This window comes from Miniopterus natalensis, chromosome 4, assembly GCF_054644295.1.
Source record: "Miniopterus natalensis isolate mMinNat1 chromosome 4, mMinNat1.hap1, whole genome shotgun sequence".
Classification (NCBI taxonomy): domain Eukaryota; kingdom Metazoa; phylum Chordata; class Mammalia; order Chiroptera; family Miniopteridae; genus Miniopterus; species Miniopterus natalensis.
Genome location: NC_142084.1, coordinates 15,640,638 through 15,654,401, shown reverse-complemented (window position 1 = coordinate 15,654,401; position 13,764 = coordinate 15,640,638). Strand labels below are relative to the sequence as shown.

General features: G+C 46.6%; 1 protein-coding gene across 19 annotated transcripts in view; it reads left to right on the top strand.

The window, feature by feature from the left end:
• LOC107531512 (protocadherin gamma-C4) overlaps positions 1 to 13,764 on the top strand; it is a 146,226-nt gene that overhangs the window by 61,846 nt on the left and 70,616 nt on the right. The window contains exons 1-2 of one of the 19 annotated variants that reach the window (XM_016205593.2): positions 16 to 4,712; positions 6,498 to 6,769. The exons of 15 other annotated variants lie outside the window; for them this stretch is intronic. In XM_016205593.2, coding sequence (XP_016061079.2) covers positions 2,019 to 4,712; positions 6,498 to 6,509 — 2,706 coding nt within the window. In that variant the 5' untranslated portion in view covers positions 16 to 2,018 and the 3' untranslated portion in view covers positions 6,510 to 6,769. Of the gene's footprint in view, positions 1 to 15; positions 4,713 to 5,107; positions 9,194 to 9,231; positions 13,756 to 13,764 lie in introns of those variants that run through there. 3 more of the 19 variants (XM_016205576.2, XM_087816304.1, XM_087816308.1) reach the window with 3 other exon arrangements.

The following is a 13,764-nucleotide window of genomic DNA, read 5'->3' as shown; positions in this document are numbered from 1 at the left end:
GTGAGTTCAGTTTTTTCCTTTACTTTCTATTATAATTGCTTTTCTCTCCAAGTGTTTGCACTTAAGGTATGTTGTTATTAACATATTTTTCATTATTTAAGTTTTCACTGGGTCCAATTTCCCCCCAACATCTATAGAAGGCATTTATTGGTTACAACGCTGATATAATTTTCATTTTCTCATTATAATTTACTGGGTCAACAAAACCTTCCTTTTTAGGCTGCTCTCATGATCTGGCATTATCATGAGTTGTTGTTTTTTTTAACTTTTTTTTTATTGATTTCAGAGGGAGAGAGAGAAACATCAATGATGAGAGAGTCATTGATCCGCAGCCTCCTGCAGGCCCCCTACTGGGGATTGAGCCCAAAACCAGTGCATGTGCCCTGACCTGGAATCCAACCATGATCTCCTGGTTAATGAGGTTTTTTTTATGGGGTTGCTTTATTAGTTATCTGGGTTCACTACTAATTTTAGGGCTGGTTTTCCATTCCTGAAACTTACTGTTATTTCCAATGGCCACACTGGGGAATACGTACTCAAAATACATTCCTACAGTTTATACTATTTAGTAAGGGAACAGTAATGAAAAGGCAAATGCATCCTCTGGGAGAAATGACTCAAAACCCAGATTTACTGCTTCTGCTCTTCTGTTTCTATGACAGGACAATACGCCTCTGAGGTGGTGTTTTTCAGATCTAACGCGTGTAGAGATTGTTGGTATTTAAAGAGAATTTCTGAGGAATATTCAAACTTCAGTTATCATGCATTTCCAACCCCCTATTAAAGCATATTTTATTCTTTTAATGGTGAAAATTTTAACATGCGTGTTTTCATATTCTCAAGGTTTTAATTTCCTCATACTCTAAGGTCAAAGTATTGATAGCCTGACACTCTTCTTTCCTATACTTCATGCTTGCTCAGGAGATGTTTCTGAGACTGAACACTCTGAGAGGAGAAAACAAGGGAAATAAAAATTATTCGATTATGTTTTTAATGGCTCAGTTCTTCTACCTCTGAGGCTGGAAATAAATCTGGTTGTGGGAGATGATTTAGGAAAATATTCTCAGGAACTGCTAGGGAGGTTCTAACAATACTTTACTGGCTTTTAGCTATCAGGAAAATAATATGTTATTTAATTTGATTTTACACGTACGGTCACTTCAAATAATAAATGATACTCTATCTAGAAGGCTTTGAAAATGAACTTTGAAGTTGACTCAAAATGCTATTCTAAACACCCTGAATACAAAGGCTAATATGTCTGGGAATCTATTATGACAGAAAGACATTACAATTATTTCAAATATTCTCTATTCCTAAGCTAGTAGGAAAGAAATAGGCCATCATTCATGGTCACATTTTTAACCATGAATTAAGGAAATCTTTTGGTTAAAGTCTCTGTCCTGGAGAGTGATCTTTAGTACTTAGTATTCACAAATATTAAGATATGTATTAATTTGAAAAAAAGGGTAATAACAGATATTGATGAAGGCTCTGTGTCATGGCAGGTAACTCCTATTCTCTAGAATAAATGTCACTGCCTTTAAAAACAGATCACAAGGCTCACTGGAGGGATGACTGGGCAGAATGTGGAAAATGGTAAATTATAATTTTCTTAAACTAGGTAGGGCTTTTGCATATGTAACAGATTATATAACCTAATACGCTGAAAGACAAAATTCTCTATCACCTTAATATTTCATCTTAAAAGAGGTTCATTAAAATATCTTGGATTTGCTGCAAAACAATGAGGGAAGGCAATATATACTAAACAAACGGTCTTGTGTTGTTCATTGTTCCATTTGGGTGATGGGTATATGAAGATTCAGTAATAATGCTCCCTACTTTAGCATAAATTTGAAGTCTCCCATGGTACATTTCATGAAAACACTAAGTATATAGGCATCCGATGTAAACCAAAATTTGGGGCTATTATATAACTGCATTTTTGAAGCGAGAGATGTATCTTACGGAGATAAATTGGATTCAAGAAGAAAAATGTCAGACTGCAATCCTACATGGGGCCTCTGGGCGCCGCTGTCGGCCAGTGCAGGGCAAGCGCAGGCGCCCGGGATTCTTCAGCCTCTAGCCTGGGATTTCCTGCGCAGCCACCCGCACAGACACGGAAACCCGCTTACGCAGTGGGGCTCCCGGCCGTTCAGATTCTCCCCGGCACAAACGGATTCCCAGCTCGGTCTGTCCAGGGCCGAATGCTCTTTCAGGAACGCTGTGGTTTGCAGTTTCTCCGGCTTTCCAGAAAGACTGGGACCCAGCGAGAACTCGAGCGCGCAATGGGAGGGAGCTGCGCACGGAGCCGCGGGGCTGGCCGGCTGCAGGTACTGTTTCCCTTCCTGCTGCCTTTGTTCTACCGCGCGCTCTGCGAGCCCATCCGCTACGCGATTCCCGAGGAGCTGGCCAAGGGCTCGGTGGTGGGGAGCCTCGCCAAGGATCTAGGGCTCAGTGTCCTGGATGTGTCCTCTCGGAAGCTGCGAGTTAGCGCGGAGCAGCTGCTTTTCAGTATAGACGCGGAGAGCGGGGACTTACTGGTGAAGGACCGGATAGACCGTGAGCAGATTTGCAAAGAGCGAAGAAGATGTGAGTTGCAGTTGGAAGCTGTGGTGGAAAATCCCTTAAATATTTTTCATATCATTGTGGTTGTTGAGGATACTAATGACCATGACCCTCAATTCGATAAAAAGGACATACATTTAGAAATTCTCGAATCTGCATCCGTAGGTGCACGAATATCCCTTGACCCTGCCACTGACCCCGATATAAACATGAACTCCATTAAAGATTATCAGTTAAATCCTAACCCTTATTTCAAGTTAATGGTTAGAGTTAATTCCGATGGTGGCAAATACCCAGAGTTATCTTTGGAGAAACCCCTGGACCGGGAGGAGCAGCGGTCTCATCACTTGATATTGACCGCCTTGGACGGAGGGGAACCCCCACGAAGCGCCACGGTTAGAATAGAAATTTTCGTCAAAGACACCAATGATAACCCCCCTGTGTTCAGCAAAGAGGAATATAGAGTCAGTGTAAGTGAAAATCTGTCCCCTGGGTCCTCCGTGTTGCAAGTGACAGCCACGGATCAGGACGAGGGCGTCAACGCGGAAATAATCTACTACTTCAGGAGCACTGCTCAGAGTACGAGGCACATGTTCTCACTGGATGAGAAAACGGGCATCATTACGAATAGCCAGTCATTGGATTTTGAGGATATGGAAAGATATACCATGGAAGTGGAAGCAAAGGACGGAGGTGGTCTCTCTTCCCAATGTAAAGTAATCATAGAAATCCTAGACGAAAACGACAACAGCCCAGAAATCATCATCACTTCTCTCTCTGATGAGATTTTGGAGGATTCCCGTCCAGGATTGGTTGTGGCCCTCTTCAAAACACGGGACCCGGATTTCGGAGGAAATGGAGAAGTCACATGTAATATACAAAGAGATGTACCTTTCAAGATTCACTCTTCTTCTAATAATTACTACAAACTGGTGACAGATGGGGCCTTAGATAGAGAACAGACCCCAGAGTACAATGTCACCATCACAGCCACCGACAGGGGCAAACCGCCCCTCTCCTCCAGCACCACCATCACCCTGCACATCACCGACGTCAATGACAACGCTCCGGTTTTCCAACAGTCAGCCTACCTGGTCCACGTACCAGAAAACAACCCGCCCGGGGTCTCCATCGCTCAGGTCAGCGCCTCCGACCCCGACCTGGGACCCAACGGCCAGGTGGCCTACTCCATCGTAGCCAGCGACCTGGAGCCCCGCGCGCTGTCGTCCTACGTGTCGGTGAGCGCGCAGAGCGGCGTGGTGTTCGCGCAGCGCGCCTTCGACCACGAGCAGCTGCGCGCCTTCGAGCTGACGCTGCAGGCCCGCGACCAGGGCTCGCCCGCGCTCAGCGCCAACGTGAGCCTGCGCGTGCTGGTGGGCGACCGCAACGACAACGCGCCGCGGGTGCTGTACCCCGCGCTGGGGCCCGACGGCTCTGCGCTCTTCGACACGGTGCCGCGCGCCGCGCAGCCAGGCTACCTGGTCACCAAGGTGGTGGCGGTGGACGCTGACTCTGGACACAACGCCTGGCTGTCCTACCACGTGCTGCAGGCGAGCGAGCCCGGGCTGTTCAGCCTGGGGCTGCGCACGGGCGAGGTGCGCACGGCCAGAGCTTTGGGCGACAGGGACGCTGCCCGCCAACGCCTGCTGGTTGCTGTGCGCGATGGAGGACAGCCGCCCCTCTCGGCCACCGCCACGCTGCTCCTGGTCTTCGCTGACAGCCTACAAGAGGCCCTGCCCGATCTCAGTGACCATCACACACCCTCTGACCCCCAGGCTGAGCTGCAGTTTTATCTGGTGGTAGCCTTGGCCTTGATCTCCGTGCTTTTCTTGCTGTCAGTCATTCTGGCTGTCTCCTTGCACCTTCGTCGTTCCTCCAGCCCGTCGGCTTGGGGCTGCTTTCAGCCTGGTGTCTGCTCCAAGTCTGGACCTGTGGTTCCCTGCAACTACAGTGAGGGAACACTGCCCTATTCCTACAATCTGTGCGTTGCCCAGGCTGGAAAGACAGAGTTTAATTTCCTAAAATGTAGTGAGCCCTTGCATTCGGAAATTCAAGACATAATTTGCGGTGATTCTTCTGGGGCCTTAATTCCACTTCAGAGTGGGAATGATTTGACTTCACATCCTGAGACCCTAACACCGGTGAGTTTCATTTCTGTGTCTCCTGTAATAGTCTACTAGTTTCTCATATTTCAGGCATACTACTTCATTTTTATATCTAGAATCATTTTTAGAAAATCCAAACTTGGGATTAGCCCCAAGACCTCTTGTTCTCAGTGTTCACTTTTGGCTGATTATATTTTTCAAGATTTACTTGGTTCATAAGTTGTTTGCTCTATAATTCAGAAAGAATGTCTCTCAATTGGTGATATATCTTGTCAAGCTCAGATTAGCAAAACAGGCAGTAGTCTTGGTTTCTTACCAAATAACTAAATAATAATCTATCCAAATCTACCATGACTTAAATTAAATTTTCTATATCCTACTTATGTTTTTAAAGTTTATAATATTCAGGCACTCGTTAAATATCAAAGCATGAGCTCCTTCCAAAAAAAACACACAACACATTTATTGCAAACAATCTTACAGGTGCATTTAGATGTCTTCACTATTTTAATAATATTTAAAACTGTAAGCATTTGAGAGGCACGGTGAGCAGGTCCATGAATTCCTGAAATTATATGTGAAGCTATAGATATATGATGTATTTTTCTTGGGAGAGGAGTCACAATTTTGTTTCCATGGCCAAAGTTTCTATGGTCCCCAAAACTTAATACTAAGTACCCTAGAGGAATTTTTTTCTTCAACTTTGGTTCTTCTAGCTTTCTTCTTATATTTACTTATCTTTTCTTGGAGTTCCAGTTGTACTCTTTTCCAATCTTGTTTCCTCTACATTGCAAGATCAAGAATTTCCAAGAAAGCAAATGAAATGGTCTTGCCTTTTGCATTCTCTGTCTTGGATTGTCTGATATAAAATCTTTGAAGACAAAACATAAAATCTTTGAAGAGTTACATACTTGGGGCATAGTGACATAAACACTTCTGAGCAATGTGTTTTCTGTATAAAAGAAGTTAACCTCTAAACCCTTCACCTTTGAAGTGAGAACTGCTGCTGGGTTGATGGGCACATACAATTGAACATATGTGTACACTTCACTTTGGCCTTCCATACAAAGTGCTAAAAGAAAAGGTTATTTAAATTGGCATCAATGCCCTGATGAAAACAGGTCATTTGACATAACCACTTTCTTTTAAACCTACATCACTATTTCTCACTTCGTTTTTGAAAATTGTAGCACTTGAAGTTCTTGTACATATATGTCTTCCAATTACAACACAGACATGTTCCTCTAAGTTTGTGATTACCTGCTCAATTCACTTAAATAGGTCAAACCAACTTCTAATAACATATGCCTAAAATAAAAATACATTAAAAAGATTCATTGAGGGTCAATGAAACTGATTTAGAAAAGAATATTTTGAAAACCTTTTATACCATTTTAATGCTAAACAAACTTAATTAGTTAATTAAATCTAAAATAAAAAGATTCTAAGTGAATTGTTAGGGGTATATCTCTTATAGTCCCTATATGAATGTATAAACATAATTGGACCATTTAAACCTAAATTTCAAATAAAATTGTAAGACTTTTCTGAATATATCTAGAAGTTAATAGAAAATAAAATAAGCACTACTTACCTCTTAAAGTGGATATATTTCTGTTGGGAAAATAAGTGTTGAAATATGTTTTTAAGGTACTATTTTCATTTAATATTTTATAGTACTTTCAGTCCACTTTATTCTATCCAGTAAAGAAACCTACTAATAGTTGATTTAATGATATCAGCCGAGAAGCTAAAGAAGTAATGTAAAATAAAATAAAATCTCCAACAAAGAGTAGCGTTTGTTTCGTCTGGCATACCTAGTGGGTGCAGTAACATCTGAGGACTCTGAGCGCCGCTGTTCACCTACTAGGAGAGAGGCGCAGCCCGCGCTCCAGCCGGATTCTCAGGGCTGCAACTACACCAAAGCGTCCCCGTTCCTACAAAGCGGCTCCGGGGCTGCAGCGACACTCACTCCAGAATTTAAGGTGCTCAGACTACAGAGACTCCTTGCTGCCGGAGAAAGAAAAAGGAACCAGTCAAAACACGCAACGTGCCCAGCGAGGACTTTGCCAGGATTCCGTGACGAGACAACAATGGCCGCTCAGAGGAACAGCTGGGACCGCGGCGCGCTGGCTCTGCTCTGCCTTTTCCTCGGTGTGCCCTGGGAGGCTGGGGCCCGGCAGATCCGCTACTCGGTGCCTGAGGAGCTGGACAAAGGCTCCTTCGTGGGCAACATCTCCAAGGACCTGGGGCTGGAGCCCCGGGAGCTGGCGGAGCGCGGCGTCCGCATCGTCTCCAGGAGCAGGACGCAGCTCTTCGCTCTGAGCGCGCGGAGCGGCAGCTTGGTGACCGCGGGCAGGATCGACCGGGAGGAGCTCTGCGCCCAGAGCGCGCGCTGCCTGGTGAGTTTTAACGTTCTTGTGGAAGACAGGGTGAAACTTTTCGGGATAGAAGTAGAAGTAACTGATATCAACGATAATGCCCCCAAATTCCAAGCAGAAAATCTAGACGTAAAAATTAATGAAAATGTCGCTCCGGGAATGCGCTTCCCTCTCCCGGAAGCCGTGGACCCGGATGTGGGCGTGAACTCCCTACAGAGCTACGGGCTCAGCCCCAATAGGCACTTCTCGCTGGCAGTGCAGAGCCGCGCCAGTGGCGTCAAGTACCCGGAGCTGGTGCTGGAGCGCGCCCTGGATCGCGAGGAAGAGGCACAGCACCAGCTGGTCCTCACTGCCTCCGACGGGGGCGACCCTGTCCGCTCTAGCACTGTCCTCATCAGTGTCACTGTCTTCGATACAAATGACAACGCACCTGTCTTCACCTTGCCCGAATACCGAGTGAGTGTTCCGGAGAACTTGCCTGTGGGCACACGGCTGCTGACAGTCACTGCCACCGACAGGGACGAAGGAACCAATGGAGAAGTGACATATTCATTCCGAAAACTACCTGATACACAATTGCTGAAATTCCAACTAAACAAAAATACCGGAGAAATAAAAATATCAGAAAATCTAGATTATGAAGAGACAGGTTTCTATGAAATAGAAATACAAGCAGAAGATGGAGGAGCATATCTTGCAACTGCAAAAGTGTTGATTACAGTAGAAGATGTAAATGACAACAGTCCAGAAGTGACCATCACATCTCTGTTTAGTCCCCTAAAGGAAGATTCACCTCTGGGGACTGTTGTAGCTCTTTTAAACGTGCATGATCTAGACTCTGGGCAGAATGGACAGGTCACCTGTTCCATATCAGGAAATCTACCGTTTAAGCTAGAAAAGTCCATTGACAGTTATTATAGATTGGTGACATACCAGGCTCTTGACAGGGAACAGGTATCCTCTTACAATATTACTGTAACAGCAACAGATGGAGGAAGTCCACCCCGATCAACAGAAACTCACTTCACCCTGCAAGTGGCAGATATCAATGACAACCCACCCACCTTCTCTCACATATCCTATTTTACCTATATCCCAGAGAACAACCCAAGAGGTGCCTCCATCTTCTCTGTGACTGCACTAGACCCAGACAGCAAAGAGAATGCTCAGGTTATTTACTCCCTCACTGAAGACACCATCCAGGGGGCACCTCTGTCCTCCTATGTCTCCATCAACTCTGACACCGGAGTCCTGTATGCACTTCGATCCTTCGACTATGAGCAGTTTCGTGACCTACAGATGCAGGTGACGGCGACTGATAGTGGGGACCCACCACTCAGCAGCAACGTGTCACTGAGTCTGTTTGTGCTGGACCAGAATGACAATGCTCCAGAGATCCTGTACCCCTCGCTCCCCACAGATGGTTCCACTGGTGTGGAGCTGGCACCCCGCTCTGCAGAACCCGGATACCTGGTGACCAAGGTGGTGGCAGTAGACAGAGACTCAGGCCAGAACGCCTGGCTGTCCTACCGCCTGCTCAAGGCCAGCGAGCCAGGGCTCTTCGCGGTGGGGCTGCACACGGGCGAGGTGCGCACTGCGCGGGCGCTGCTGGACAGAGATGCGCTCAAGCAGAGCCTGGTGGTGACTGTCCAAGACCATGGCCAGCCTCCTCTCTCGGCCACTGTCACTCTCACTGTGGCCGTGGCTGACAGCATCCCAGATGTTCTGGCCGACCTGGGAAATCTTGAGCCCTCCGCCAACCCTGATGACTCTAGCCTCACGCTGTACCTGGTGGTGGCAGTGGCTGCTGTCTCCTGTGTCTTTCTCGCCTTTGTCATTGTGTTGCTGGCACTCAGACTGCGGCGTTGGCACAAGTCACGCCTACTCCAGGCTTCAGGAGGCGGGTTGGTGGGCGTGCCCGCCTCGCACTTTGTGGGCGTGGAGGGGGTGCGGGCTTTCCTGCAGACCTATTCCCACGAGGTCTCCCTCACCGCGGACTCGAGGAAGAGCCACCTGATTTTTCCGCAGCCCAACTACGCGGACACGCTCATCAGCCAGGAGAGCTGTGAGAAAAAGGATCCTTTGTCTTTGTTAGATGATTCGAAGTTCCCCATAGAAGATACCCCTTTGGTTCCAGTGAGTTCTAGTTTTACTCCTTTCCTTTAATTTAAAAAATTATGATTGGCTTTGTTTTTAAGTTTGCAGCATGGTGATGGGAATTTTTAATCTTTATTCTTTCACTTTTTCCTTGTTTAATTTGCTTCTTGCTAAAATATTCCAGAGTATAACTTGTCAGTTATTAAGACTGATATGTCTTTACTTTCTCTGGTAAGTATTTATGTAATGGCAATGAAGGTCTGTTGTCATAAGGTTGTTACGATTAGCTTTGCAGAACCTTGTATTTTATAGTTTTGTGTGCTGTCCTTTGGCCACATGCTGAAATCTTAGCTCTGGTTTTGAAGGCAGGTCTGGTAAACATAGGTAAGGGTCAGAACAAATGCATTAGCATCACTGGGAACATAAACACAAGGTCACTCAGTGTTGGTCTTCCCAAGGAGAAGGGGAGAAGTACACCTTTGTGGTTATATTTTTCAAACTATACCTTGTAATGACAAGTTGCAGTTGAATTTATTTCCTAGTGATTTAAAATTGTCATCAATATTCTATAAGAAGTTATAAACAATGTGTGCTTAAATTTTTCCAAGTGCAATCATACCTGGTAACACTGCAGCATTCTTCTTGCCTGTGATTCTAATTTCATACTGTTGTGGGAAGACATAGCATTTTAATTTTACGTTTCCTTGCTGAATCGGGTTTCTAGAGGACGTATAGAAGGTTAAACTAAGCAGATTTTATGTTCTGCTCTCTCTGTATTTTTTGTTAAACTCTCCAATCTATGAGGCTGAAAAAAATACAGATTGGGGAGACAGATTTGTACATGTTCCCAAGAACAGGAGCAAGGGATTTGTGCCAAGAGTGTTTCAGTGGCTCCTTAATGTAGTGGAAGAAAGATCCACCTGAAACTCTGAAAACTCTGAAGTTGAGTCAAAATAAACTTTAAGTCAAGAAAGAAATGTTATTTCTGCAGGATATCTTATCCAAATATAAGCGGAGAAGTACACAAAATTATTCTAAACAAATTATCAGTGGAGTCACTGCTGAACCCAAATAGGATGGTTTGATCTCTTACTATTATTTCTAATATTCTTCTAAATTAATATGGTAGCATAAAGGCAAAGAGTGCCCTAATGTGTCTCAAAATACTTATGAGAACATTACTTTTTTCATGTCATTCAACATTTGTTCAATGATAAGTTTGTGGAAGGAGAACACACCCTTTAGGGTCATAGTTATTAACTTTTAAATCATTGAAACTGTCACTTAAAATTTCTGTCCATAAGAGTAAAAATTAGTATGCATCCATCCCAATTCTTTTATTTTGAAAAATACAGTTTTAAAAATAAATACTCTGACATGGTAGCTATTATAAGCAAATGTTTTTAAAGATATAATTACTTTAAAGCAACACAGGACACCTTTAAGTATTGTAATCAATATGGCAATGGTTGCATCTCTAGTTCCTAAATATGGGGGGATGGATCAGTACTTTCTAGCCAAATGTAAGGTAGGACTGAAGACAAAAAAAGGTTTTTGCATCTCTTCAGTATTTCCCTTTGCGGATAATTACTCTTAAAAGGAAAAGCAATGATTGCCTTTGGAACGGAAGAACTGGGTAGCAGTGGACCATGGGATAGAGACCTACTTTTCACTTCATAGTCTTTCATGCCTTTTTGACTTTTGAAAGAAATACTTTTATCCATCCATTCAAATATATGTAAATTTTTAAAATATATAAAGATATAGTTTTGACCATGTGAAAAATATGTTTCATGATAAAAACGGGATCACTGAGGAGTAAGATTCGAATATTTTAGCTGTTACCTTGGCATTCAAAGAGAAAGATTTTCTGAAATGGAGAAAAACGGCTGCGGTTCCACAGGAGGCCTCTGGGCGCCGCTGTCGGCCAGTGCAGGGCAAGCGCAGGCGCCCGGGATCCCTCAGCCCCTAGCCTGGGATTTTCCTGCGCAGCCACCCGCACAGTCTCGGAAGGAAACCCTCTTACACACTAGGGCTCCCGGCTGTGCGGACTCTCCCAGCACGAGCGGATTCCCAGCCCCTAGACTGGGGACTCCGCCTGTCCTGGGCTGAATGCTCTTCCAGTGCGATTGTGTGCACTTTCTCCAACTGGAAAGACCCAGCGAGAACTCGAGCGCGCAATGGGAGGGAGCTGCGCACGGAGCCGCGGGGCTGGCCGGCTGCAGGTACTGTTTCCCTTCCTGCTGCCTTTGTTCTACCGCGCGCTCTGCGAGCCCATCCGCTACGCGATTCCCGAGGAGCTGGCCAAGGGCTCGGTGGTGGGGAGCCTCGCCAAGGATCTAGGGCTCAGTGTCCTGGATGTGTCCTCTCGGAAGCTGCGAGTTAGCGCGGAGCAGCTGCTTTTCAGTATAGACGCGGAGAGCGGGGACTTACTGGTGAAGGACCGGATAGACCGTGAGCAGATTTGCAAAGAGCGAAGAAGATGTGAGTTGCAGTTGGAAGCTGTGGTGGAAAATCCCTTAAATATTTTTCATATCATTGTGGCTGTTGAGGATATTAATGACCATGCTCCTCAATTCCATAAAGATGAAATAAACTTAGAAATCAGTGAATCTGTCAGCCCAGGAATGGGGACAGTTCTTGACTCTGCAAAAGATCCTGATATTAGTATGAATTCACTGAGCAAGTACCAACTAAGTTCTAATGAATATTTCTCATTAATGGTGAAAGACAACCCCGATGGTGGCAAATATCCAGAATTAATATTGGAGAAGCCCTTGGACCGAGAAATGCAGAGCATGCACCACTTGGTACTAACAGCCTTAGATGGTGGGAAACCACCACGAAGTGGCACTGCTCGCATCCGAATCCTGGTGGTGGATGCCAATGATAACGCCCCTGTGTTCAGCCAAGATGTGTACAAGGTCAGCATTCCAGAAGACGTGCCCCCAGGCACCTCTGTGCTGGGGGTGAGTGCCAGTGACCAAGACGAAGGCGTCAACGCAGAGGTCGCCTACTCCTTCCTTGGTGTGGCTGATAAAGCCCAGCACGTGTTCTCTCTGGATTCTGCAACAGGAATCATTATAACTCATCAACCCCTGGATTTTGAAGAAGTAGAAAGATATATAATGGATGTAGAAGCAAAGGACCGAGGATCTCTCTCTACACAATGTAAAGTAATTATAGAAGTTCTAGACGAAAACGACAACAGCCCAGAAATAATCATCACTTCTCTCTCTGATGAGATTTTGGAAGATTCCCGTCCAGGAATGGTTGTGGCCCTCTTCAAAACACGAGACTGGGATTCCAGGGAAAATGGAGAAGTCACATGTAATTTAAGTAGAAACGTTCCATTTAAGATTCATTCTTCTTCTAATAATTACTACAAGCTAGTAACAGATGGCGCCCTAGACCGAGAACAGACCCCAGAGTACAATGTCACCATCACAGCCACCGACAGGGGCAAACCGCCCCTCTCCTCCAGCACCACCATCACCCTGCACATCACCGACGTCAATGACAACGCTCCGGTTTTCCAACAGTCAGCCTACCTGGTCCACGTACCAGAAAACAACCCGCCCGGGGTCTCCATCGCTCAGGTCAGCGCCTCCGACCCCGACCTGGGACCCAACGGCCAGGTGGCCTACTCCATCGTGGCCAGCGACCTGGAGCCCCGCGCGCTGTCGTCCTACGTGTCGGTGAGCGCGCAGAGCGGCGTGGTGTTCGCGCAGCGCGCCTTCGACCACGAGCAGCTGCGCGCCTTCGAGCTGACGCTGCAGGCCCGCGACCAGGGCTCGCCCGCGCTCAGCGCCAACGTGAGCCTGCGCGTGCTGGTGGGCGACCGCAACGACAACGCGCCGCGGGTGCTGTACCCCGCGCTGGGGCCCGACGGCTCTGCGCTCTTCGACACGGTGCCGCGCGCCGCGCAGCCAGGCTACCTGGTCACCAAGGTGGTGGCGGTGGACGCTGACTCTGGACACAACGCCTGGCTGTCCTACCACGTGCTGCAGGCGAGCGAGCCCGGGCTGTTCAGCCTGGGGCTGCGCACGGGCGAGGTGCGCACGGCCAGAGCTTTGGGCGACAGGGACGCTGCCCGCCAGCGCCTGTTGGTCGCTGTGCGTGATGGGGGACAGCCGCCCCTCTCGGCCACAGCCACGCTGCTCCTGGTCTTCGCTGACAGCCTACAAGAAGCATTGCCCGACCTCAGCGACCACCCCACGCCATCTGACCCCCAGGCCGAGCTGCAATTTTATCTGGTGGTAGCCTTGGCCTTGATCTCCGTGCTCTTCCTCCTCACGGTGATCCTAGCCATTGCTCTGCGCCTTCGAAGCTCTTCCAGCCCCACCACTGGGGCCTGCTTTGGGTCTGCTCTCTGCTCCAAATCTAGACCAGAGATTCCCCCCAACTACAGCGAGGGGACTTTGCCTTATGCCTATAATCTGTGTGTGCCTGGGGATCAAACTAACCAGGAATTTAATTATCTCACATCTGCGGACCATTGTCCAGCCAAACAAGATACTCTCAACAAAGATAGCTCTTTAGCGCTATTGGCTAGCATTCTAACTCCTAGTGTTGAAGCAAATAAGAAGACTTTTAAACAGGTAAGTAGT